Source organism: Mustela lutreola, chromosome 2, assembly GCF_030435805.1.
Source record: "Mustela lutreola isolate mMusLut2 chromosome 2, mMusLut2.pri, whole genome shotgun sequence".
In the NCBI taxonomy this organism is placed as follows: domain Eukaryota; kingdom Metazoa; phylum Chordata; class Mammalia; order Carnivora; family Mustelidae; genus Mustela; species Mustela lutreola.
In genome coordinates this window covers 4,168,002-4,195,308 of record NC_081291.1, presented here as the reverse complement: position 1 = coordinate 4,195,308, position 27,307 = coordinate 4,168,002, and the positions used below count along the sequence as shown (strand labels likewise).

The window sequence follows — 27,307 nt, the reverse complement described above, 5'->3', positions numbered from 1 at the left end:
ACTGAGTTTATGTGTCACATTTCGAGGAACTGTCGGACTATTTTCCACAGTGGCTGTGCCATTTTACATCCCACCAGCCATGTGTAAGAGTTCGAGTGTCTCTGTATCCACACCGACACTGTTTTTTTCTTTCTTTTTTAATAGCCACACTAGTGTGTGTGAAGTGGTATCTCCCTGTGCTTTTCATTTGTATTTCCCTAATGACCAAGGATGCCGAACATCTTTTCATGTGCTGCTTGCAGACATGTCTGTTCAAGTTCTTTGCCCATTTTTTTTAAGTGGGTCTTGGTCATTTGGTTGTTGAGTTGTGAGAGGTTGCTGTATATTCTGGATACAAGACCCTTCTCAGGTATACAGTTTGGAAATAAGTTCTCCCATGCTGTGGCTTGTCTTTTCACTTTCTTGACAGTGTCCTTTGCTGTACAGAAGTTTTTAGTTCTGATGAAGTCCCATTTTTTTTTTTTATCTTTTGTTGTTTGTGCTTTTGGTGTCATATAAAAAATCCATTGCCAAATCCAAGGTCATGAAGATAAATGTATTGTACATGACTGCCTTATGTCTTCTTCTAATTGTTTTATGGTTGCTGCTCTTATATTGAATTCATTGATTCATTTTGAGTTGATTTTTGCATATATTGTGAGGTAAACAACTCCATTTGTTTGCGTGTGGAAACCCCTCTATCCTGGCACCGTTCGTTAGAAAGTTTACTCTTTCTCTGTTCAGTGGTCTTGACACCCTTGTCAAAAATCAGTTGACCATAGACATACGGGATTATTCCTGGATGTTTAATCCCATTCCATTGACCTATGTACATCTATATGTCTGTCATTATCCCAGTACTGCCCTGTTTCATTTTCTGTAGCTTTATAGTAAGTTTTGATTGAAATCAGGAAATGTGAGCCTTCCAAATATGTTCTTTTTCAAGATTGTTTTGGCAATTCAGGTTCTCTTTAATGCTGTACAAAATTAGGATCAACTTGTCCGTTTCTGAAAAAGCAGCTGGAAATTTAATAGAGAATTTGGATAAGCATTGTGTTGATCAGCTTGGAGAGTATCACCATCTAAATATTAAGTCTTCTGATCCATGAACATAGGATGTCTTCTCTTTATGTGGGTCTTCTTTAATTTCGATCAGCAATGTTACAGGTTTCAATGTACAAGTATTTTACTTCATTGGCTAAATTTATTCCTAGGTATTTTATTTTCTTTGATGCTGTTGCAAATGGGATTGTTTTCTTTATTTCATTTTCCTATCCTTCATTGTTGAGAAATGTAACTGATTGCTGTATGTTGATCTTGTATCCTATGACTCTGCCGGGTTTGTTTATGCATTCGTAGTTTTTTTGTGGCTCCTTCTGGATTTTCTATGTCTAAGATCATGTTGTTTGCAAACAGAGATAGTTCTACTTCTTCTTTTCCAATATGGATGTCTTCTATTTCTCACCGTTGCCAGACTGCCCTGGCTAGAACTTCCAGTAGAGTGTTGAGCAAAAGTGGCGACTGGACACACACACGGCAGCGGTCGGAAGAGGTGATGGGCAGGGCAGGATCCCTCTCTTTCCTGCGCTCAGCCCCAGGAGCCCTGTCCAGCTGCTCTTTCCAAAATACATGTTCCACCTGCTTTTTGCACATGCATCACTGAATGAAGTCTGCCTTCCCGGCATGTTTGAGGACGGTCATGGTGTGCCTTTCATTGCAGTTCTCTGCCTGTCATGGTGGGCTCCAGCAGATTCCCCACTTTCACTTAACATGTACAAGGGAGCATCAGATTCAGCACACACACATGTGGCAGGGGCCGCACACAGCCAGGTGTTTCCTCCTGTCCAGCGGCCTGCTGGACCACCTCCGCTCCCTGCTTCCATGGGGCCCTCGGAACCCAGAACAGAAGCCCCTTCCCCCAGGAAGACCTCCCTGTTAGCTCCCCGTGACTGTCCCTGGGACTTGGTTCTCATTCCTACGTAAGCTTCTCTGCCCAGCCATGCTTTGTAAACCTTCAGGAGCAGATCTCCAGGATGCGTCCATGGTCCCAGGGTTTGACACCTCTCGGTGGCAGGGCCAGGGTCTTTAACCTCGTTGGTATCTTCCTGGAGCACCCAAGAGGGAGACCCTGGGCTTTGGGCCAGGACAGGCCAGCCGGGAAGTCAGCATTGCCACCAGCTGTCCTCCGGTGGACAGCAGATTCTCCACAGCAAATGGCGACGGGTCCGGGGGAGCAGCAGGGTGGTCGTTCTGCTGGCTTGGCTTCTACCTGGACTCCCATCTCTGCTCGGGGTTCATGCAGACGTGCTGAGCTGCAGCAGCCCGTGTTTGCAGACCGCTTCCTTGTGCTGTTGGCGCCCCCACCCCGGCTCCTGCACTCAGCCGCATGTCAGGGCATGTCAGGAGTCGAGCCCTGCTCCCCACAGCTTCTCCCCCAACCCCGCACCTAACCACACCCCCGCACTCGCGTCAAGCCTTGTTTTTATCTTGTAGGTGCTTGAATCATTATTTGGATATTAATAAAAACCAATCTTGGCTGATGCTAACCATCTGATTTCCTTTTTTTTTTTTTTTCTGTTTTGTTCTGTTTCTGCACACATTTTCTTTAGCTTGAAATGGCGATTGAAAACCTCCAAAAAAGCGAAGGGATCACTTCACACAAAAGCGGTTTACTCAACAGCCATGTAAGTGTGTGTCCGCCTGGCGGCCTGCCCCACCGCTCTCGTAACCTTCGTAGGCATTTTAAAAAGCAAGCGAAGGCCATGAAATGACCCCTCTCCGGCGCTGAGAGGAAGGGAGAAAGCCCACCTAGGATGTTTCATCCAGCAAAAAAAAAAAAAAAAAAAAAAAAAAAAAAAAAATTTCAGCAGCGTGAGGGAAAGGGTCCTGCCTCTGAGCAGGTGGCCCGTCACAGCCCGTGCCCTCCCGGCGCTCACGGAGGGAAGCATGAGAGCGGGCAGGCGACAGGCGTCATAAATAACGTGACACTAAGAACAGGCAGGAACCACAACAGAGAAGGAGCGCCTTAATGGCTCTTAGCTGCGTTTCCAGTCCGTGATCAGCTCTTTGGGGAAAAAAATAATAACACTAGGAGGAAAGTGCAAAGCAACACACTTCTGCTGATTTTAACCGTACAGCATCTTTCTCCTTCACCCTCCCCCTGGGGAGACGCTGGTAGCTTCTGTGCCAGGAGGCAGCGAATGTCCCTGTCTTTGCGCAGCTTTGTGCGGGGGACGGGACTGTAAGAGTATTCCCTAACTAAGACCCTGCAAGATTTTGGGACTGCCCAACGCGCCAAGTGAGGCGTTGGCTCAAAGGGCCGTGATGTTGGGGCAGAAACCCAGCTAGGGAAGGTCCAGAAACTTCTAGGTTTCTGGATTGGCACAGGTGTGCTGGGCTGCTCCAGGTAGACGTGACGAGAGCGAGAACCCTGCACTCCTGGGCCTCAGAGTGACTCCCGGTCACTGGAAGGGAGAGCAGTCTCACACCTGTTGTTGCAAAGCAATAAATATATAAGGAAATAAAAGTGTCAGGCCCCTGCTGAGTGCCCTCCCTCCCCCCTCACCCCGGACTAGATGGCTCATGGCCTCCCTGTCGCCAGTTACTGCTGGCCAGTGTCAGCCCGTGGCCAGATCTGGGGAGGGAACAATTGCCAATGTGTGCTTGCTCAGTCTTAAACTCGGGCCACCGTGCGGGCAAGTCTGCACAAGGGCCTGTTCAGGAGGGCCCTGAAGCAGACACACGTGGCCTTGATACGGCCCATGGGTCCCAGCACCTAGTCAGCCTGAGGAAGGCAGAACGGGGTGCAGACCCCGGGCAGGCAGGGCTCCGCAGGAAGTGTAAAATGTCAGCGGGGAAACGCATGAGCCGCTTGTCTCTGGCTGCAGGGGAGCTTCTGGCTTCTAACACATTTCCTTTGGAAGGAGACTCCTCTGACTGCTTCCCTGCTGGTTCGGTTTCCAAGTAGGAAAGTCTGTTTCCCCCTGGCCATGTGTCGTGTGTCGTGGAGCCTCAAGCAGCAGGGCCTGGGCATGGCGGCTTAGAATCAGAGAAGAGAAATAAGATCTTTGTGAAAGCCACCTGGCGCTCGTCCCACTCCTGTGAGAGCCCGGAGGGGAGGGAGAGAATGGGTCCTGGCCCCTAGGAGGGTCCCATGGCCCTGTGGCCACTGGCCACACTCACTTATGATGCTTGTCACCCTGGTTGCTCGTAGCCCACAGTCTGAGTGCGGGGCGATGCTGGCCGAGCCCCAGCTCCTTTGCCAGCCCCGCCCTCAGGCTGACAAGCCGGGCTGGGGGCCGCACCCCATGGACCCATTTTCCTGGTGGCCTCCCAGACGACCCTTCTCAGAGAGCCGGGGCGGCGGTGGCCCACGCGCATGTGCACAGGGAAGGCGTGGGCAGTAGGCAAGCAGGGCTGAGAAAGTGCCCCCAGGGCACACCAAAGCGCACACGGACGCCAGCCGTGGAGGTTTCCTGCTGGAGCTGGTTCCCATGCTCTGTGGAGTTTGCTTATTTCCCAAGGATGATGACGACAACACACTGGCATGGGGGGGCCAGGGGCAGGGGTAGCGAGATGCCCCGAGCCTGGGAGACGAGACAGCACCTTCCAGACCCAGCCAAGGTCGGGGTCTCCGGGAATTTCCCGGAGCTCAGGACCCTCCAGGGGCTGAGTGAAACCCGGGGGCTGCCGGTGGAAGAAACCTTCCAGCCTGGGGTCGAAAGCCCCACAGGAGGAAGTGGGCCTCGAGCGGTCTCAAAGATGGGGATGGGCAGATTTGGAGGCCTGAAAGCCAGCGAGAGCTGTGTGCAGGGGAGGAGGCGAACACTTGCCCTGGGCACGAAAACACCTTCCCCACCGCAGCTGGATGCCTGGCCTGGAGGCAGGGGGGACTTCAGTCAAGGTCCCCCACCTTGAGTAGGCGAGGGGCCTGGGCTCCTGCCAAGGCTGCCCCTCGGCCATCCCCCAGATCCCTTCTCAGAACAAACCGCCCCCCCATGGACGGACCCCCCACCCCCCGCACTGGCTCACAGTCACTGTCACACGGGGAAGGCGTGGTTTATATAATAAGCTCCTGTTACTTCCAGACCCCGGGAGGAGGACCGGCTTGTAGATTAATTGGATTTAGATTCTATGACTTTTTTTTTCTCATCGAGGAGCACAAATTGCCAAAGAGCACGTAGTCTTCAGTTGGTGGCAGACCGCGGGCCTGTGTGATGACAAAGCATGCCAGGCCGACCAGGGTTGGGGTTTGGCTTGAATCGGCAGCTTCCCAGGCTGGGTCCCTTGTCCAGAAATTGCTCCAAATTATCATGGCAAAGGCCTCCAGCAGTTGCCTTGCTCTGACTGCTGGTTTCTTTCCCGAAGCCCCTCACCGTCTTGCTGACCACACCCCGGCTCCCAGTGGAACGGCTGTTTCCCAGGGGGCACCGCCGCCAGGCCTCTCTGACCTGCCAGCTCGGAGCTGTGGCTCAACACCGGCACGTCCAAAGCCGAGCCCCAACTGCCCCCCAACCCCGCGCCTCCCGCCATCCTCTGCTGCTCACCCTCGCTTCCCATCCTTCTCCCAGACGCCCACCTCCTGAGGCTCTTGACCTCACCTTCAGAACCATCCCAAATCAGACCACTTCTCCTTCCCCCACCAACTCTCCTATGGAGTGCCATGGCCACCACGTAGTAATCCCTTGGCTGCTGCCCTCCCCCAGCTTCCAGGACCTTCTCACAGCAGTGGCCAGAGTGATTTTACTGAAACCAAAGTCAGATCATGGCACTTCTCTGTTCAGAAGCCTCCAGGCCCCCCATCACACTCCAAGTAGAAGCCAGCATCATCCAAACAGCCTCCAGGGCCCTGCCTCGATGGGCCCTGTCCCCTCCTTCCCCTCCCCTCCTCCTCCTCTCACAGGCCCTCTCACTGTTCCTCCAGGCCCAGTGCTGCCCCAGGGCCTTTGCACGGGCTGTACCCTCTGCCTAGAATGCTTCCCCATGGCTCCCTCCCTCAGCTCCGTCATGACGTGACATTGGTCACCTGAATCAGCTTCCTCTCTGTTGCAAAAGGGGAGAAAGTGTAACTGACTGTTCTGGGGGCTGCTAGAGGCATCAGCTCTCCCCAGAGTTACTTCTGCTTGGGAGATAACCACGCGTCATTGATGTCAGTGCCAGCATAATTACCCAAGTGAAGAGATCCATTTTTGATTTCAACAACATGGGGCTGGGGGATGGTGATAAGCCGAAGTGATTGTTCTTCCCCAACACTTCCTCCAGCCGGTCCTGTTGAGGGTCCCTTTCAGCGCACCACCCACGGAATCTGACCTCACCCTTCTCGCCTGAAAATCCATATTCCTCTCCCGCTCCCAGAGGATTCCCTAGGAAGCGGCGTTCTGTGCTCCCTGGGGGGCTGGGGAGGCAGAGAAAGACTCCAGCTTCTGCACCCTGACCGCGGTCTTCTCGTGTGCTGGGGGTCCCTCAGTGCTTCAGGACCCCTTCTCATGGTCCGTTGCACTTCCCGGGCGTGCAAACATGGGCAGACCCGGTTCCATCTCTACCTGCGTGGGGCTCTTATTCTGGTGGGGGAGACGAGCAATAAATTTTATCTCTGAAGGAAAACCCTGGGGATCAAAGGACCGCCTCAAATACCAGCCCGTCCTCAGCTGGATCCCGACCTGCCAAAGGGAGGGTGGCAGCCGGGAAGCCCAGTGACCCCCGCGCCTTGTCGCTGGGGGACAGCTTCCTGGCACCGATGGGGCTGTGCTCACCCCTCCACACCCTCCAGATGCCCCCCTGTCCTACTGTCCCGCAGCCTCCCAGAGCCCAGTGAGCAGGGGTGCTCAGGGAGGGGAGGAAGGGGCACCCCGAGGGTCTGAGGGCAATGCCATGCTGATGTCACAGCGAAGTCTTCAGCTTCCAGCAGCGAGGGGAGAGCGGTCGGGGGCCAGGGAGGACCAAGGAGGCGGCTCCTGGGCCCGGGCGAGACTTTGGAGAGGAAGGGGCAGCAGAAGGAGCACACTCCTGGGAACACCTTGTGGCTCCCGGTCCTAACTGCCCCACAGGGGCCCCCCACACCCACCTCTTACTCGCTGCGCTGGAGCAGGGAGGCCCGGGGCTGAAATGAAGGGACGCGAGGCCTTTGCCTGAAGATAGCCCGAGACGGCCAGGAGGTGCCAGGTGGGGCTTAGAGGAAACAAACTTGGCCCTGAGCTGACAACTGTAGACGCAGGTGTCCCTTACTCTGTTCTTGCCACCTCTGTGCCTATTTGTACCTTCCCGTAGTAAAACTATCTTTTAAAGGGGAGACTCCAGCCCAGCCCCCAGCGTGTGTGCTGGGTCTGGACAGGGTCAGTGGCCCGAGGTCGGCTAGGGCTGAGCTGTCCCTGGACTGACGCTCACTTTGGGTCTAGAAGGGCGCGGAACGTGTGCAACATGCCGGCCCCCCCGGGGTCGGCAGAGGACAGGGAGCCCCTCACAGCTCGTGGCTTAGGCAGCCCTCCCCACCCCTGACCAACCTTCCTGCACAGGATCCGACCTCAGGCCTAGGGCCTACGCACGTCGCTCCCACCCTTCAAATCCCCAGCACGGGTCGGGGCTTTGGTGTTCACACCTCAGACGTCCCCTGATCAGGGAACAGATACACACTGCTCTGGGGGGGTCCGGGCGGGTGGGCCTCCTCTGCGCCGCTGCCCGGTGTGGGGGCTTGACTGTGTGGACGGCTCCTGCCCTTCTGACCCGATGCTGAGCTCTGGGGGGGAGTGGGGGAGGGTAGGCATCGGCTTGGCTGCCTTCCAGCCTGGGCACAGAACCTGGCACGGAAGCCTCTTCAGTCCTGTGTCCCGTTTCTACTTACAGCCTCTCTCTGCGTCAGAGACATGAGGATAGGTCAGTCCACCTCTGTCCACCACCCTGTCTTTTGTTGTTGTTTCAGAAGGAAAAAGAAAAAGTTTTCCAGAGAGAAAACACCACACATTCCAGAATGTATGGGTTCAGGCCACTCGCTCACCCCACCAGCCATGGGAACACAGAACTCTCAGCCGGCACACATGTCCTACCTCAGGGAGGAAGGGCAGCTGCTCGCATTGGGTCTGAGAGCTGCTGGGAAGAGGGGCAGGAGGAAGGGGTGTCTAGGAATTCTCAGCCTGTTCTAGTAGAATCCGGCTGCCGCAGAGTGCAGAACTCCTGTTTGGGGCCAAAGATGATAGCACAAAGCAGTAGGGCAAGAATTCAACCTGGACTTTCATATTCACTGACCAGCGATGAAATAGGTGGCCGAGCTCCAGCCATCTTAATCCTTAGATGAATGATTTGTCCTTCAATCACAAGATATTAGAAGGTGGACACACTCCAAAGGCCCACGTCGCCCCCTTCAGTGCCGAGGGCAGTGCTCATGGGTCTGCAGAGCTTTCTTCAATCCTCCTCTCTGTCTTGACATTCCTAGAAGTTTAAGAGACATGTTGTATCTAAATGATTAGGAAACACACCCAAGAGGTCTCACTCCCTTGCAGGTTTTTGTAAATTAAGTCAAGGAATCTGAAAATCAGGCTGAACATTGAAGGAATAAATACAGGAGCAGAGAGAAGCTATTAACTCATGTGCCCAGAATCTCTCCTATCCAGATCGGTGACAGTGGCTATGAATTTCCTCCTCATGTTAATGGAGAGAAAGTATGTGCTTCTCTTAATGGGTCCACATTAGCGTTTCAGCATTTGGGGGGATCCTGACGAATGGGAGCATATCTTTCTTCGTCTAGCTCCAGTGGCTGTTGGATAACTATGAAACCGCAGAAGGCGTGAGTCTCCCCAGAAGCTCTCTCTACAACCATTACCTTCGGCACTGCCAGGAGCACAAGCTGGACCCTGTGAATGCTGCCTCCTTCGGGAAGCTGATCCGCTCCGTGTTCATGGGCCTGCGGACGCGGCGGCTGGGCACCAGGTGGGTACATGGGGGTGCCCGGGAGCCCAAGCCCACCCGTTCTTCTGTGTCCTCTATGCAGATATGGAGCTTTTGGAGAAGGTGATCTTTCTCCTTCTGTCCACATGCCTCTGGTGGACTTGGAGTTGTTCTGAATTGGCGGCAGCATGGGCCTGACTGGTCTAAGGTGGTTGGCTGTGGGCCATCTCTCTCCTGGTGACTTTGCTTCAGCACTCTCTCTTTGTTTAAAATTCTCCATGATAATAGGTTTTCTTAAAAAGCAGCCTCTGGATTATCACGTTGAGTTGGATTTATGATTTTTTTTTTTAAAGAATTTTTTTTTTTAAAGATTTTATTTATTTATTTGACAGAGAGAGATCACAAGTAGGCAGAGAGGCAGGCAGAGAGAGAGAGAGGAGGAAGCAGGCTCCCTGCTGAGCAGAGAGCCCGATGCGGGACTCGATCCCAGGACCCTGAGATCATGACCTGAGCTGAAGGCAGCGGCTTAACCCACTGAGCCACCCAGGCGCCCGGATTTATGATTTTTTGATGCTTTCTGCTCTGCCTAGACCAATCAACCACAGCCCACCCATGGCCTGCAGCAGCCAGGGACTGTCACATGCCACAGACTTAATCCCAGGCAGGAAACAAACGCTCCTCCCATTAGAAAACAGCAGCCATACTCTATTCAAAGTGGGTGGGCTAAAGCACACAGAAGGCATTTCCTGCATGGCTGCTGTATGTGAGGTTACACGTGGGGGTGGGGGTCACTCACACACCCTCAGAAACTGGTGTGGGGCCAACAGAATGTTCCCTGCCACCCTCTGATCCTTTACAGAGGACATCCTTACAGAGCATCAATGGTTACAGGAGAGAAGGATGGGGAGCCCCTGGTCTCTGAGGCCATAACCACCACTGCCTTTGGGGCCTCTCCAGAAGGCTCATGCATGGCTCCCACTGTCAGAGTGTCCCAGATGCTGGCTTTTCTCCCCCCTGCTTTTCCTCCTCCTGGCACCAGCCAAGCTTCTACCTCATCCAGATAGGACCCATGCTCCACCCACTTGTCCCTATTGCCAGACACGTCTGTCCTTCAGGACTTCTCTCCTGAGGAGCCCTTCTGACCTACTTCTTAACCAAATTGTATAAAGCCCTTTGATCATTCATTTCTCCCACAATAAGCTGATAGTGTTTCCCAAAGTTGGCCATTTTCCAGAACATGTTGTTAGACGACTGGTGGCAGGAGGTGATGATGATGATGATGATGGTGGTGGTGATGGTGATGATGGTGGTGACAGTGGTGATGGTGAAGATGGTGATGATGGGATAGTGAGGACAGTGACAATGGTGATGCTGGTGATGGTGGTGATGGTGATGGCAGTGGTGAAGATGGTGATGATGATGGTAATTGTGTCATTGGTGGTGATGATGGTAATGGTATAATGATGATGATAATGAAGGTGGTGATGGTAATAATGACAGTGAGGATGGTGATAGTGACAGTGACAATGATGATGATGGTGACGGTGTGGTGGTGAAGCCGGTGATGATGGTGGTGGTGATCATGGTGGTGATGAGGACAGTGATGATGGTGATGATGGCGATAATAATGGTGATGGTGGTGATGATGGCAATGGTGAAGATGGTAATAGTATAATGATGATGATGAAGGTGGTGGTGATGGTGATGGTGACAGTGATGACGGTGATGACGATAGTCATGATGGTGATGTTGGTGATGATGGTGAAGATGGTGATGGTGGATGATGGTGATGGTGATTGTGTCAACGGTGGTGATGATGGTAATGGTATGATGATGATGATGATGATGATGATGATCAAGGTGGTGATGGTGATAGTTACAATGATGACAATGGTGAAGATGGTGATGATGGGACGGTGATGACGGTGCTGTTGGTGATGACGGTGGTGGTAGTAACGGTGGTGATGATGGTGGTGATGATGGTGGTGATGATGGTAATGATGGGATAGTGAAAACAGTGGTGATGGTGGTGGGGACAATAGTGATAATGATGGTGATGGCGACGGTGAAGATGGGGATGATGATGGTGATTGTGTCAATGGTGGGTCATGATGGCAATGGTAAGATGATGATAATGACAGTGTTGATGATGATGGTGGTGGTGGTGAGGCCATGCCTGATTATTACAAACTGGACCGCTTTTCCTACTGCAAGACTTCCCAGAGCCTTTATAGTACTAAGATCCAAGGGGCAGTCTCCAAGAGGGGGATGCCAAGTACAGAATTTCCTAACCTCTCTGATCATGGAACAGCCCGTGAACATTTCCCACATGGTCCAGGGAACACTGAACCTGAGCACCCAAAATGAAGGGCCAAGACAGAGCACTTGTCTTGTCATTCAGAACATCTGCAAAGACAGCTGACCCTGAGATGCTTGGTTTCTAGGGGCAACTCCAAGTATCATTACTATGGGATCCGCCTGAAGCCAGACTCGCCCTTGAACCGGCTGCAGGAGGACACCCAGTATATGGCCATGCGGCAGCAGCCCATGCATCAAAAGCCAAGGTGGGTGACCTGGGCCCAAAGGCAGCCTGAGAACCAGCTTTCCTGCCCAAGGCAAGGGTCAGGTCTGAGTTTCACTTGGGAGAACATACCGAGAAGTGTTTCTCAAACATTAGACATTCTTAGACAAACTTGACATTAGGGGTCAGTCTGGGAGCTCCATTCCAGTGGGTTTGTACAAACATAGAATGACATGGCTCCGGGATTACAGATCACACCGAGTAGTTCCGCTGCCCTGAAAATGCTCTGTGTCCTGCCCATCCATCCTTCCCTCCTCCCCTCGACCTCCAGCAGCCACTGACTCTTCTGCTGCCCCCAGAGTTTTGCCTTTTCCAGAATACCATAGAGCTGGAATCCTAGATCTTCAATTTTCAACTATGGCAGGGGGCAGGGGGTGGGGAAGAGGTAACGCTGAAACTAACCCAAGAAGCCTGGAGAAGGAAGCTTATCTACTTAAGTTGCTGCTCCTTCCTGACATTTGGATCCAAGGGCTGGAAAGGCCTGGTCGTTTTCTGGAATGTTCTCTCCTCTATCCATCGCACACTGACTCATCTTTTAAGGCAGGACTCAGCAAACCTTTCTGTAAAGGGCCAGAGGGCAAATATCTTAGGCTTTGCAGGCCAGACATTCTGTCCAGACTATTCAGCTCTGCCGTCGTAGCATGAAGCCAGCACAGGTGATACAGAGACCAGTGGGCATGGCTGTGTGCCAATAAAACCTTATGCACAAAACAAGGAGCAGCACCGGCCCTCCACAGCTGTGGTCTGCAGGCCCCTGGTTCAGGGCTCCACTCAAACGCCACGTCCCTGGCCGTCCTGCAGCCACACCTCCTTCCCTGCTTCCCTCTGTCCCTGGCTCCTCTCCGGAGTCCAGACTGCTCCACGCGGCCCCTTCGTAACTTGGCCCATCCGTGTGCGGCTCAGACCCCATTTTAGCAGCTCTCAGGCCGTCCTAGTGACTCCAAACCTCATATCCAATCGTGGGAGTTGGAGGTCACAGAAGACAGTCTCCAGAACATTCTCCAGTAGCCAACACGAGAGTGGAACCCACAGGCCATCTTGAAGCTGCTGGTGCACAGACGTGGGCTCTGTAGCGGCTGCTTGGTGTTGGCGTCCGGCCCCCCCAAACACTACGACTCAGTGCACCAGCAGAGCGCTACCTCGGGAGCAGCGACACGTCTCGCAGCGACACGTCTCACAGCGACGGGCTTGTGCCCTTTATGCTTGCAACCCCCGCCCGTGTCCGGCGCTCCACACCTGTCTGAGAGACTTCTGTCTGTCCTCACGGGGAGCCTGGCCCCGCTTTCCACAAGGAAGGGCGCTCCCTGCTGGAGTCGGGGCCCCCTGCTCTCCCCACCACACCCCGTCACCACCCTGCAGCCGTCAGCTGGGCTCAAGGCACCCCAGGCCCCGGGGAGCCCTTCCTTGTGAGTGTCGCCCGTTCTCCGCCAGGACAGCAGTTTTCTCTGCTTTTGCTCAGGGGAAAATGAAAATCCCAGAATTTCCTTTGAGACCATCAAATAGTAAGATACTTGTGAAGTTACTTACCTTCTGAGGGAGAAGTATTAGGGAAAAGAGGATGCACATGCCCCCCACACACAAGCAACCCCGAGTATCCGTCAGCGGCTGGTTGGATAAGCAAATGTATCCATCCATCCAGACAATGGAATGTCACTCAGTCTTAAAAAGGAAGGACCTCTGACACCTGCCACACACGGAGGGATCCCAAGGACACCGGGCTTAGCGAGAGGAGCCAGACCCAGAAGGACCCATCCCGCAGGACCCCACTCCCAGGAGGGCCCCGGAGGAGTCCTGTCCCCAGAGACAGGAGAGGCTGGGAGCTGGGGCTGGGGTCGGGTTGGGCGGGAGTCCATGCTTTATGGGGACCGAGTCTCCATTTAGGGAGATGGAAAGCTCTGGAGATGGAGGCTGGGGGTGACTGCAGGACAGTGTGAGCGTGCTTCATGTCACAGTGCTGTGCGCTTAGAGACGGTTATGGTGGTGAATTTCATGTTGTGTGTATTTTAGCCCGAGTTTTTAAACACGACACACACACACACACACACATGCATACACTATGCACACACACACAGCCCAAACTGAATCCTGCTCAGCTCTCTGCTCCTTGAGCCCCTTCGGGCTGCACAGCCGGGGCCTCATGGTGGCGCCGTGTCCCCTGCCCAGGTACCGGCCAGCCCAGAAGACGGACGGCCTTGGGGACAGCGGCTCGCACGGCAGCCCGCACGGCACGCCAGAGCAGGCCATGGCCGCACAGAGCCTGCACCACCAGCAGTACCTCGGTGAGTGCCCCCCACCCCGTGGCCGGGGCCAGCCGGGAAAGCGGGGTCCGCTCAGCTCTGCCAGCGCCAGCCGCCTCTGCGGGGCTGCGCCGGCCTGCGGAATACCTCTCTAATTACACAGACATGTTCTAGGTCAACCTTGAGGGCATTCCCCCAAGATTGCAGAAGAGTCAGCAGGTGCCCCCAAAATGAGTGTGTACAAAATGACCATCAGAAAAAGAAGCAAAGAAAAGGAAATGCCCATCGGAAAGAAGACTAGATGTACTTGAAAACCTGTTGCCTGGGGACTTGGCTGCCCTCCTCGGTTCTCTTCCCCAGTTCCCTGGAGCATTTAGGGTGCTCAGGATTCCTTACAACTGGCTCTGCGTCGGGGTGGCCTGACCCAAGGCTGCGAGGCCTGACCCAAGGAAGGGCCTGGCCCTTCCCTGCGAGACCCCCTCCCCTGCCGGCCCCAGGGCCGCCGGGAGAACACGTGACTCGCAGCCTGCCTCTCGGCTCGTGCCCAGGGAGGCTTGCTGAGGCCGCGATCACAGACACACACACCGAAGATGGCTGTGGCCTTTGGGTATATGTAGTGTGTTTTTCGAACCCAGAGAGAGCCCTTAAGGGAAGCAACTTGGGACAGCCACAGCTGGCCCCTCCCCAGATGCACTGCCCGGGGTGGCCCCCAGGCTGGGGTGATGGGAGCGCCCGTGGAGTGCGGGGCCTGGGCTCAGGGCTCATCTGTGTCCGTGTATTCACTGTCCCCCGGAGATGACAGTGTTGTCCCCTATTCTGTCCCTGAAAAAAAACCAAAGCTTCAAAGTTGTGAGACCCAGGGCTGGGGGTGGTGGGGGTCACCGGCAACCCTGACCCGAATCCCCCAGCACCTGCGCCTGCTGCCTGCGGCCCTTCTGCAGCTCTACTACCCCATTTTCCTCCCAGATGTGTCTCACGTCTTCCCGGAGTTCCCGGCGCCTGACCTGGGCGGCGTCATGCTGCAGGAAAGCATCTCGCTGCACGACGTCAAGGCCCTGCAGCTGCTCTACCGGCGGCACTGCGAGGTGACCACCCGGGGGGACCCCGAGCCTGGGCCCCAGGGAGGAGGTAGGGCCGGGTGGAGAGCAGAGCGAGCCTCCCACCCCGCCCCAGGGAGGCGCATCAGCCTCCCACATCGCCAGCACCGCCAAACTCTCAGACCATCAGGTGTCCCTGGGTGACCCCGAGGAGGTGGGAGCGGCCCCCTGCTTCTTCTTATGGTGTCGCTCCTGACTTCAAGGCACCACACTGCAGCTCCTGTCACAGCTGCCTGCTTGGCATGTCCTGACGACACGTGATGGGCCACTTTAACACGCACATCCGTGAGGTCGACGGGCTGTGTTTATTCACAGGCAACTTTGGACGTCGTGGTGAACCTCCAGTTTCACTACATTGAGAAGCTGTGGCTTTCCTTCTGGAACTCAAAAGCCTCCTCGGGTGATGGCCCTGCCTGTCTACCTGCCAGGTAACAGCTTCGTCGCCCCCCGCACCCCATCCCCGCCCCCCACTTCATCCCCAGGGAGCTGCTCTGGCTCCTTTCCCAGGATCCCAGGGCTAACCTGCAAGCTGGGGACACCCACATGGTGACCATAGACAAATGGGTCCCTTTCCCAGAACTAGCGCTCAGAGCCCCCCTCGTGTGTGTGTGTGTGTGTGTGTGTGTGTGTGTGTGTGTGGTTTCCATGCTATGTGTTCCCCATCCCCTTGCTTTCTGCACGAGGGACCATAGAGGGAACCCCGTGCCGTCCCAAACAGAGGACGTGTCATCTGCCAGCCACAAGCAGGGAGTGGGCAGCGCGGGCCCGCCAGGGCATTGGGAGGCAGGGAGGGGTCCATCCCGGGGGCCCCCTGCCACCCTGCAGGCTGCGGCTCACCCCGGCTCTCCCATTCTCCACAGCGACGGGGAGCCCGAAGGCGCCGTCCTCCCCAAGGACAAGCTGGTGTCTCTGTGTAAATGTGAGCCCATTCTCAAGTGGATGAGGGACTGCGACCACATCCTGTACCAGGCCCTGGTGGAGATCCTCATCCCCGACGTGCTGCGGCCGGTGCCCAGTAAGCAGGGCCGCTGGCTGCTGCTCTCTCCGCCACCCCTGTGCTTTCCTTGCCCCCCGCCCCCGAGGAACGAGGCTGCGGGGAGGCCTGCCACCCTCGGGTCGCCGCCCGCCCGCTGGTTCGGTGCTGCGGGGCTCCCAGTGACATGCCGACCTCTGAGTTCCTCTGGGGCCCGGGATGCCCCCCAGGACATCCCTAGAGGCGGGGCGGAGGTCACAGAACAGCCCTACCCCTGTGGGCAGGGTTGCTGAAAGCCCTGGAGAGGGTCTCGATCCACTGTGCCCCTCTGTCCCCCAGGACCACCTGTGGGCCCCTCCCCCAGCAGTGACACGCACCCCCTTCCCCCCACCGGGTACACCCAAGGCTTTCCCTTGGGCTCCCAGGCTCCTGAGGAACCTAGGCCCTGAGGCCTCGCTCCTGATGAAAGACTGAGGGGCGGGCAGTGGCCCGTGGGTACACTTGGTCGGGCCCTGTCGATATTTGCGCCCGTGGGCCCGACAGAAACTTCGGTCTTTCTTGATGAACCGGTGTGCTGCTTTGGGGCCAGAAACTGGGAAACAGCCAAACCATCGCATTTCTCCTTCGGTCTTGCCTGCCGGACACTGTTCACGGCGGCGCTCGGTTAGAGTCTCTGCGTTAAGGTTTGAGTCGGGGTCTATTTGCTTTCACATTTTTGAAGTTTTTCTTCTTTTTAAACAGTCTGATTCGTTTCTTATTTGCAAGCCACCTCACAATAAATTTGGAAGTTGGTGGAGGATATGTACGTGCATGTGTGTCGATCGGGGCTTCACCTCGGCACTGTGGACTGGTCCCTGGAATGGGGGGGCGTCCTGGGCACTCTGGGGGTTTCGGCGTGGCCCGCTCCACGCGGGAGCTCCCCGCATTGTTGTGCCGGCCACAGATGTCTGCACACATCCCCCAGCGTCCCCTGGGGGCAGAGTCACGCTGGGTGAGGAAATCACTAAGGCAGGAGGGAGAGGAACGGAGAGGAAGGCCCAGGCGGGCCCCCGTCCTTACCCAGTGCCTCCCTCACTAAATGCCCGAATTTCTGCCGGGTCCCGCCTCCGTCCCGCCTCCGTCCCGCGTCCCTCTTCTTCCCTTGCTCTAACGGCTTCACTGCACCTGCGCCTCTTATGTTCCCGCTGATCCTGATATCAGGATCAAGACCCTTTCCCACTGTAAGTATCGCGGCTTGTGTCTCCCAGGTACCTTGACACAGGCCATCCGTAATTTTGCCAAGAGCTTGGAAGGCTGGCTGACGAACGCCATGAGAGACTTCCCGCAGCAGGTCATCCAGACCAAGGTAACCGCTCGGCTCTGCCCCGGGCTGGGAAGGGCTCCGGGAGGGGCTCTGCCACAGGCAAAGCAGGCCGCCCCCGAGGGTCCTGAGGCCCATGAGCACCGCCCCCATCCCCCCTCACTCCCCCGCCCAGGAAGCCTCGTGGGTGCTGGCGCTGTGGGACGGACACCAGCGGGGAGGGGCACGACGGAAGCTGTCATTTGCTGTGACGCATTTGGGTGGACACATGGAATGTCCCTGTGCGCCTCATAGGAGGGGGGCGCTTAACCTCGCTGTCACCCTTTCTGCAACAGTCTTGCCACAAAGCAGAATTTAAAACGTGCAGAGCGGGCCTCCCTGCGCGGGAGAGCATGACCGCTGCGCTCGCACGCGTCCCTTAGAGACCTGTGTACAGGGGAGGCCAACGTTCCGAGCATCGGGCCTCCCTGACCGCAGTCTGGAAGGATCTGTTAGACCAGCAACTCCCAAACCTCGGGGTGTGTAGGAGTTGCCAAGGTCATGGTTAAAATCGCAGAGTCCCAGGCCCCACCACCACAAAGCCTGATCCAGTGGCCCCGAGAAATCTGTATTCCCCGGCCCTGGCCACTCGAGAGAGCCGAAGGAATTCTAGAAGCAGCAGCGTAAGCACCCTGTCCTGAGGGCCACCTCACCAAGGCTATGGCGTCTGCTCTAGATGCCGAGACGCCTCGGTGAGGTTCGTATCCTCCGGTTTAGTCTCACTCTTGGTCCTGAGACAGTGGGAAGGGTGGGTCCCTCTGCTCCCTCCCCTCCACACCGTCCTAGAGCCCAGGCGCCCTCCTGGGGGGAGAGAGAACCAGCACTCCCCCCCCCATCCCCCCACGCCCCCCCAGCTCTCACCCCCCCACCTCACCTCTGCGCCTCCTGCCCCTCCCCCGGCCACAGGTGGGCGTGGTCAGCGCCTTCGCCCAGACCCTGCGCAGGTACACGTCCCTCAACCACCTGGCGCAGGCGGCACGCGCCGTGCTGCAGAACACGTCCCAGATCAACCAGATGCTCAGCGACCTCAACCGCGTGGACTTCGCCAACGTGCAGGTGACTTTCCCCAACACCATCCCCCGCCACCTGGGATGGAGCCAGGGACCCAGCTGTAGATCTGCGAGGACACCGTGTGTGTGTGTGTGTGTGTGTGTGTCCCCCATCCCGCTGGCCTCACCTTCCAGCCTCCAGAAAAATGCTCAAAACCATAAAACGCAACCAGCAGCAAACCCGGCGGGCGTGAGAACAGGGTGAGGGCGGAAGCCCCCTGCAGCCCACCCAGGGGCCCCGGGCCTCCAGGAGCTGGGACCCACACCCTGGTCCGCCCTCTTTAAGAATCTACCTTCCTGCTGCCGTCTTCACAGCTGTCTCATCTGGGCTCAGAAAGTGCAGGCTGTGCTCGTGCGCGTCCTGCCACAGCGATCCTGGCGCCGAGTTCAGGCTCCCGAGTTCAGGCTCCGAGTTCAGCCACTAAATAAACACACACACTTTTAGAGAAAGGAGCACTCAAAGTAAAACACCGCAAACGCACGGTGTGTAATCTGAGCTCTGGCTTCGGGAAGTGTGGGTTTACACACTGAGAACCAGGGCGGGCTCCTTCTCTGGCTGCGGTCCAGTGTGTTGGGGGGGCCCACCCTGACCGGCCACCCACGCCCCGCAGGAGCAGGCCTCGTGGGTGTGCCAGTGCGAGGAGAGCGTGGTGCAGCGGCTCGAGCAGGACTTCAAGCTGACCCTGCAGCAGCAGAGCTCCCTGGACCAGTGGGCCACCTGGCTGGACAGTGTGGTCACCCAGGTCCTGAAGGAGCACACCGGCAGCCCCAGCTTCCCCAAGGCCGCCCGCCAGTTCCTTCTGAAATGGTCCTTTTACAGGTAAGTCCGGCTCAGTTTCCAGGAGAACTCGGGGAAGGCGTAGTGTGCGGACAGATGCAGCGTCTGGCCTGCAACTTTTCCTTCCAGACCTGCGCTCTCCCCGGACTGACGTGAGGCTTCAGGAGAAGGGGGCTGGTGTGGCCTTAAACGCCAGGCCATAGCTCCCAGGGCCAGGGAGGGGAGCAGGCCGAAAGACCACCGCCCCCGCCTAGGGACCCCAAATCTGAGTTGGCTTGTTTACCTTCAGGGGACTTGGCCATACAAAGCCAAGAAGCTTCTGAGCAGAAAACATCCCAAATCCCAAGCCGTTCCGCCCTGTCCACTGACTCGGCCTCTGGGTCCGCACCCGTTCAAGCGACCTTTGCCCCCCACGTGCTGGGCTGTCCACAGCCTTGGCTAAGCCGTTGTAGATCCACAGCCCGCTGAAGCCACCCGTCTCATCCCGCTGCCAGAGTGCCGTCAGAGCGCCCGTGCACGCGGGCCCGGGGAGGCGTGCGAAGCCCTCAGTGGGACGGCCCCCGCCGCTCGCTCTTGCACACCACATCGAGCCCACACAAGCACAAAGTTTCAGCCCGTTAAAAAAAATAGGACAGGGCACGCTAACATTTTCAAAGTTGATTGGAGCAGCCCCCAGGCCGCAGGTGGTCAGTGAGCAAGGGGAGAGGTGTTTGCAGAGAATATGCGGGAGAAAAGCAAGGAACTGAGGTCACTGCCCTTAGCTTAAGTGCCGCCGCAGCGGGGGGAGCCTGGCCCTTCGTCGCTGGAGCTCAACAGCCACTCTGAGGAGCCCACAGGTCGGCTCCGGCTCAGTCCTGGTTTCCTTGGGCTCCAGGGCATCGGGAGCCCCTGCTGTGCGGACCCCCTGCACAGGGGGCTCACACGTCTCCTCTCTGCCTTGTCCCCTCCTGGTTCTTTTGCTACCACGGTGACAAGTGGGGAAGATCTGAGGGGGGCCGTCAGGTGTTGGGGTCGGGTGCTAAGTGATCTCATCCCTTTAGATCAGGGTTTGCTTTTTCTGTGGAGAATCAGAGAGTACGTATTTCCAAGAAAGAAAGAAACTCGTCAGCATGACATGTAAATGAACAGGCATGGCCCATGTGCCAATAAAACTTTATTTCCAGAAACTAAGCCGTGGATTTCAGGCACTTTTCACGGGTCACGAAACATAATTCTACGTTGGACTGTGTTTCCAATCATTTAAAACTAAAACGCAGTCATAGCTCACAGGCTGTAGAGGAAGGGGCAGTGGGCTGGAGCGGTCTGGATTTGGGGCCACAGCTTGCCAACCCAGCTGCAGATGAAAGAGACGAAAGTTCCCTGAAGTTCTGTCTTGTTTGGCACCTACACCCCTGCCTGAGGAGTGAGGCTGGATGGGAGGGGATCTCAGGAGGGAAGGCCAGGAAGGGCTGCCTGCTGTGGGCAAGTCGTAAGGACACCATGACTGACCACAGGCCATTGGCTAAAGCTTGTGTCAGAGACACGATGTCACGTTTCCACGGCCTCTTGCTTACAGCTGACCGCCCGCCTGCCTTTCCCACCCCCACGTCCCCACCGCAGTCACAAGGAACATGGGTGGTCTGGGTGGCTTATGAGTCCTGGGGGGCCTCCTGAAAAGCCTGGCTTCTTGCCTGCCTGCAACCCCGTGCTCCCCGGAAGGCCCCCCCAGCCTCTATCTGCCCATCCCCCAGCTCCATGGTGATCCGCGACCTCACGCTGCGCAGCGCCGCCAGCTTCGGCTCCTTCCACCTGATCCGCCTGCTCTATGACGAGTACATGTTCTACCTGGTGGAGCACCGCGTCGCAGAGGCCACCGGAGAGACACCCATTGCCGTGATGGGAGAGGTGAGGGCCCTCGGGATCCCGGGACAGCGTGGGCAGTGTGTGTGACACAGTGGACAGCCCAAAGAGAAGACCCTTGCCAGAGGCCTGTGGGTGGGAAAGAGCTCGCATGCTGGAGCCAACCGACCTGGGTTCAGACCTGTCCTCTGCCACCGAGGGTGCTCCTGCCCCTGAAATGAGGCCTGGAACCCCCAGCCCGTGGCGGGGAATCTCCTGTTGGAAAGTACATAGAAAGTGTACCATTCCGACCATTTTGAAGTGAATGATTCAGTGGCATTTAGTACATTCAGAGTTGTGCAACCACCACCTCTAATTCCAGAACATTCCATTGCCCCAGAGGCAAACCCCACACCTGTCAGTGGCCACCACCATCCCACTCCCCAGACGCTGGCACCCGCTACCTTCCTTTCTGCCAGGATCTGTCTATGGTGGGCACCCCACGGGGTGGAGTCCCACATAGCATGGCCTTTCGTGCCTGGCACCTTTCACTCAACACAATCCTGTCAAGGTACAGCCAGCTGAGCTATAACGTGTATCTTTGCCGCACTCCTGCGGCTGACGAGATTTCCTTGGATGGCCAATCAGCATTTGCTCTACCCATTCATATGCTGATGAACACACGGGCTGTTTACGGCTTTGGGCTTCTGTGACCTTCTGGGCACACGTTCTTGTTTGAACACCTGTTTTTACCTCTTTCGGGTACATTCCTAGGAGCGGAATTGCTGGGTCGTGTGGGATTGTTTTAATGAAGAAATGAGGTGATGCTTAGAGAGCTTTTAGTACGCAATAAGCCTGTCACCATGCAGAGGTCACAGTCCTTGTCCTCTTGGTGGCCTGCTTAGTGGGCACCCACTCAGCCCTCCAGCAAGATCCAGAAGGTGCCAGAGGGGATACACTAGCCTCAGCGCCCCTTCTCCTGGGGCAAGCGAAGCCTGTCTTAACTGTGGATAAAGGACAGTACTAACATTCACCAGGACCAGGCCCCTTCGTGGAGGCCCCTGACTCTGGGCTTCTCTCTTTCAGTTCAACGATCTCGCCTCCCTATCGCTGACGCTGCTCGATAAAGGTGGGTGTGTCCGTAGCTTTTCCACGAGGCTCTCCCAGGGGCTATTCTTCCCACTCTGGGCCTAGCTGAGATCAAGGCAGCTCCCGGGGTGGGTTGAGAGCCGTTAAGAGCTACAGGTGAGGCCAGGATGGCTGCTGGTGTCCCAGTGATGCTCATGCCAGCCCAGACCCTGCTGGGGCTCAGAGGAGCTGCCCCGTACCTCGTCCTCAGGTGGCTGCTTTGGGCCACCATCTAACCCTGCTCCCCAGGCACCCCCACTTCAGGCCCTGGGCTGCCTGCATCCACCTGCCCCTACCCCAGCCCATTCCCTGCCCCACACGGTAGGGGGCGCCAACTGCTGAGGGGGCCCCTGCCAGGAGTGTGACCCAACAGACACACACTGGTCAAAGGAGGTCTCTGGGAAGAAGGCCTCCCCGGGCACTGCAGGGCAGCGTCCATGTCTGTGCACCTGTCCGAGCACGTGCTTCTCTCTCCCTCCCTCCTGCGCCCCACACCCCTCATCCCGAACACTGACCCTGCAGATGACCTCAGCGAGGATCGCAGCAGTGAGGCCGACTCCAACGCCCGCAGCCTGGGTGAACCCCTGGTGAAGCGGGAGCGCAGCGACCCGAACCACTCCCTGCAGGACGTCTAGGTCTGGGGTGCCTCCCGCAGGCTCCAGCCCGGGGCCTCCGAGCTCTACTGTAATAGTGCCTCTCAGATGGTGGGACCTTTGCTCTGACACCAGGGGCGCCAGTGCACCCTCAAGGGACGTGCTATTCCTCCGATTTTCGTCGTTAACCCACAACAGAAGGTCACATCGGGCTCCCGAGTGCCTGAGCTTCTCACCTCGTGCCTCCTGGGTCATCTTCTCCTTCGGAGTGTTCTTACTCTCTCCTCTGCCGGGCCATGAACTTCGGTCCGAGTCTCCACATCCTGCCTGAGACCTGGAAGGGGCGGCACCTCCACATTGGGCTTCTCAGTTCAGCCGCTTCCAGTTTCCACCATTCTTTTTTAAAATTTGGATCCCAGGAGGGAAGGGGTGTCCTGCAGCTGCGGGGCAGTACTGAGCGGACTGGTGTCCACGGAGCTCTCTGCCCTGGTGCCCCGTGGTGGGAAGGGACCCCCTCCATGCTGTGCCCAGGCCCTCCTGCCCTGCTGGCTGGGCCAAGGCGTGGAGGCCCACCCCCAAGAGCCCCATCTGCAGACACCACAGGTCCCCAAAAGCAGCTGTCAATCACCATGGCCCCATGTGGCCCGAAGAACAAGTCATGGAAACGGCCCACCCATGCCAAGACATAGTGGTGTCTTCAAGAATCAAAACCAGGAGTTTTATCAGCAGCTGGAAGGATTTGGGTTCTGTCCAAGTTCACGCCAACATCAAGCCAAACTGCTGGGTCTGGAATGAGTTTGTTCCGAGGGGGCTGGGTGGTCAGTGTTTCAGTGATGCCTTCAGAGGGCAGCCATCGGGCCAAGTCTGCCTGGCTCCCGCTCCATAGAATCTTCTGGAATGCCTGCCTTTGAATTAGCAATCCTGGAGCACTTCGACCCAGCACGAGTCCCATCTTGAACTGCTCAAAGTCGAAACTCTTCGCTGGATGAAATGAACCCCGAGGACTCGCACAGCCCTTGAGCTGTGAACACTCCGGATCTGTATCCGCCATAACACATTGCACTCGGTTAGCTCCGCGCAAGAGTCCTGCCCCCAAACCAACTGCAAAAAAGAAAGACAAACCTCTGGTCTGGGAAGCACCATCTTATGAAATGCAATAGTTTCTCTTTTTGGAAATATGTTTATATCAATAGTTTTGTGCTCTAATTGTTATTAGAATGTTTCTTATGAACGTGTATATTGCGGTATATTCGGTCCCCATATTTTTCTTTTCATTCATGCAGAAGGTACTAATGTAAACTCACGTGGCCTTGAGAAAAACCTTAACTTCCCGACAAGCCGCGCACTCCTAGGTCCACCCCAGGTGTGCAGAGCGGTGTGGAGGGGAAAGACAGGAAAAGCTAGGCGCTTGTTTTAGAAACCAAGTCTATCATAATCACAATGTTTGTCTGGTTTTACGGTTCAAGACTTAGATGAAATCAGACAGAAAGAATGTCTTTAAAATATATATCTCCCCTCCCGGGAGACATTTAAGCTCACGATTTGTGGATTGCGACGGCCTGTCTTTTCTTCCACGTGGGGTGAGTAGTACAAACTGGGTTCCCGCCTTGTGCTCCTGCCTTTGCAGGACTCCACAAGGAACACAAGTGACGGTAAAGACATGCGTCTTCCAAGCCCGTTTTCGTTTTTCGGCGATCCATACTCCAGCCCTTCCCTGGACACACGGACACACACAAACACACACCCACGCACACACCGTGGCCCTGGAAAATGCAGGCCTCCCTCCAGGCCCATCCCCTGCCCTGGACTGCCAGCCTGGCCGGGCTCCTGCCATGTGAGGCTCCGAGGAGAAGCAGCGGCCTCCAGCACTTTCTTCTTGGCTCCCTGGGGAGTGTTCCAGAAGGAGCAGATTCCCTGAGCTTCATTTAGCAAGGCCAGCTCTGGCCCAGAGATGGCAAGAAAGCAATGGTCAGCCCAGGAAGATCAGGACTATTTGGGAGTGGACTAGACTTACCCAGATACGGCAGAACAAAGCCCTGGCCTCAGGCACCGATGAAACCCTCCGGTTGTCCCCAGGACTTACTCGGTAGAGGGTTGGGGGCCAAACTTGGGAATCCCCTAAGAATCACTGCATGAGCTTGTGCGAACGTGGCCAGTGCCTGGTGGGATTACCATGGGGGCTGGAAATCCGCATTGTCTGGACCACCCTTGGCAGAGGAGAGGGGATCTGACACAGAGTTATAGGACTTTGAAGAACCCCTGCAGAAGAGACTCAGCAGGCTCGGGAACGAAGGAAGGCCCACCGATGGGAAGATGTTCCAGAAACACGGGACACCATTTCTGGTCAGCCACCCCTAAAAGTTGCTCTTCTGTGCCAGGCAGGTGCCCCACATCCCCCAGAGATGCTCAGCCTTGGCCCCAGCCCAGGCCCATCTATCCCCAGTAGAGGTCCTGAGGCCCCTGGGTGGCACTAAAATCATCTGTCTCCCTGGGCTGGGACCTCCAGGGGCCTGCCTGTGGCTCAATGCTCTGCCGTCACCATCTTAAGATTCTCAGTAGTTTTTGAAGAAAGGGCCCACGCTTTCGTTCTGCACTGGGCCCCAGGGCAAATTGTGTGGCCAGTCTTGGGAAACTCCCAGGACATGACCATGCAGACTCCCCTTCAGCTGGGCGGCTGAGCCCTGTCCCTGTGGTGAGTCTCTACCAGGCTCTGAGAACCCAGCGGAACCCCGACTTGCCCCATCCTCTTGTCGTTCATGACCGCAGTCCCTCTGCAGCCTGACATCCCTGAGCACAGCCAGCCCTTGCACCAAGCAGCAGCGAGCCAGGCCAGGTGCTGGGGTGGCGGGGTGCCTGGAGGAGGAGAGCCAGGCCCTGCTCCTGGGCCTGCGCGGCTGGTGAGAGAATGAGCCCAGGTGATGTCCCCATGACCACTGCCCCAGGAACCAGAGAGGAGATGAGCAGGGGAGACTGCCGAAGGCCCACAGTCTATCAAGTCCCCTAGAAAGCCCACAGAGTAGGGACCCAGGGCACAGGGCCAAAAAACAAAGGGAACCTAGTCCTACCAAGAGCCTTTGGGAGGTTCTAACTAATCACAACGACTCCGTACTAGATGCTTCTATCCAATCTCCTCTTTTTGACAGTAGGTGTTCCCACATTGTACACATGGGGAAATTGAAGCTGCTGGCTGGAATGCAGAAATGATGGCTGGAGCATCAGCAGCCATTTTTAGACCTTGAGGTGGGTATCCTATAATAAGGAAGGCAAAGCAGTGAGACAGAAGGAACCTGGATCCCTGGTGATCATGGAGCTACATTACAATCCTGACAACCCACAGCCAAGAGTTCCATAAGCTGCACTGGGGAGGGGAGAAAGGGGGGGCAAGGGAACCCACAGCTATTCCTGCCTCTGGGAACGCTCTGGAAGCAAGAACTCTGAAGCAAGCTGTGAGGTGCACCCCCTGCACATACACACACATTCCAGCTGTGGGTGTGCTAAGAAGGGAGAGACTCTCCCTGGCTGAGGCTATCACCCCCTCCACCACTTTTCCTCCTGCAGCTCTGGCTGCTGCCCGTCTTCTCCTGGCTCCCATTCCAGAAGTTCATCCTTCCACACCTTCTGTGACCTTGTCCAAACTCAAATGAAAATGCTCCACCACGTGCTGCTGACTTGCCCCACAGCAGCCCAGCCCACCACTGCTCAGAGTTGTGTGGGTGCCTTCCCCTCCACATGGCAAAATGGGAGCTCAGCATCCGACCTTTCAGGCCACCTCCTCTTGTCTCCGTCACGGCGCTGCCCACCATCCCTCCAACCGTCAGACCGGAAACCCAGGGCCTCCTGCATTGCACCCACCCTTCCTAACCTCCCCAAAATGCCCATAACATGGCCACTCTCTCCTTCCTCCTTTCCACTCCCCAACACCTGGCCAGGAAGTCAGCATGGCGGGGGAAATAGGGCTAGGCTATGCGAGTTTGAGTGCCAACTCCACAGTCACGTGGTAAATTACAACTGACCTCGAACAACATGGGGTTAAAGGTGCCAAACCCCCTTGCAGCCAAAAATTGCACATATAACTTTTGACCCCCCAAAACACTTAATAGTCTACTGTTGACTGAAAACCTTACCAATAGTCAATTAACCCCTGTTTTGTTTGTTATATGTATTACCTACTGTATCCTCGAAGCAAGCCAGAGAAAATACTAAGGAAATCGTAAGGAAGAGAAAGGGCATTTACAGCACTATACTGTATTTATTGATATAAATCTGCATGTAAGTGGACCCATGCAGCTTGAACCCATCGTGTTTGAGGGTCAGCTGTACTTTTTTTTTTTTTTTTAACTAAAATAATCTTTTATTTACTACTTTAGTGGGGAGGGTGCACTGTTCCTAGAGGTAATGCAATACCAGGTCGATGCGTGGAGTGGACGGAGCAAGCTTCTATTCCAACTCCCTACTCCAAAAATCTATTTAATATATTGTCCTCGGATAGATGACGTATCAGATATTAAACTGATAAGAACAGATACTGGGTCAGCTGTACTTAAATCAGATTCTCCACCTCTACCTCACAGCCTTGTGAGCTTTAAATAAGTCAATACTTAGCACTGGAGTAAGCACTCAGTTGTGTCTCAGCCTCAGCACTGTGGACACTTGGGACCAGACCATTCTTACTGGCGGGGCGTCCTGCGCACTGTGGAATGTGTGGCAGCCTCCCCGGCCTCACCCCTCCCTGCCAAGCACCTCCCCCCTCCAGTCACGACAAGCACAGAGGTCTCCAGATAGCACCCCGTGGCCCCTGGAGGGGGTGGGGCAGCAGAAGGGACCCTGGGTGAGAACCACTGGGTGAAAGCACTGTCAT

At 56.0% G+C, this 27,307-nt stretch overlaps 1 protein-coding gene and 1 pseudogene across 5 annotated transcripts in view; one reads left to right on the top strand and one right to left on the bottom strand.

Annotated features, from left to right (window-relative positions):
* RFX2 (regulatory factor X2) overlaps window positions 1-23,987 on the top strand; it is an 89,077-nt gene extending 65,090 nt beyond the window's left edge. For 3 of the 5 annotated variants that reach the window (XM_059159645.1, XM_059159643.1, XM_059159641.1), the window contains 13 exons: window positions 2,589-2,663; window positions 8,717-8,898; window positions 11,301-11,420; window positions 13,601-13,716; window positions 14,641-14,759; window positions 15,087-15,199; window positions 15,632-15,786; window positions 16,992-17,089; window positions 17,990-18,139; window positions 18,744-18,952; window positions 20,641-20,794; window positions 21,815-21,857; window positions 22,379-23,987. In XM_059159645.1, the coding sequence (XP_059015628.1) occupies window positions 2,589-2,663; window positions 8,717-8,898; window positions 11,301-11,420; window positions 13,601-13,716; window positions 14,641-14,759; window positions 15,087-15,199; window positions 15,632-15,786; window positions 16,992-17,089; window positions 17,990-18,139; window positions 18,744-18,952; window positions 20,641-20,794; window positions 21,815-21,857; window positions 22,379-22,491 (1,647 nt within the window). In that variant the 3' untranslated portion in view covers window positions 22,492-23,987. The remainder of the gene's footprint in view (window positions 1-2,588; window positions 2,664-8,716; window positions 8,899-11,300; window positions 11,421-13,600; window positions 13,717-14,640; window positions 14,760-15,086; window positions 15,200-15,631; window positions 15,787-16,991; window positions 17,090-17,989; window positions 18,140-18,743; window positions 18,953-20,640; window positions 20,795-21,814; window positions 21,858-22,378) is intronic. The other 2 variants (XM_059159644.1, XM_059159642.1) reach the window with 1 other exon arrangement.
* A 2,832-nt stretch (window positions 23,988-26,819) lies between these two features.
* On the bottom strand, window positions 26,820-26,987 carry LOC131826061 (U2 spliceosomal RNA; annotated as a pseudogene).
* Between the last annotated feature and the right edge of the window lie 320 nt (window positions 26,988-27,307).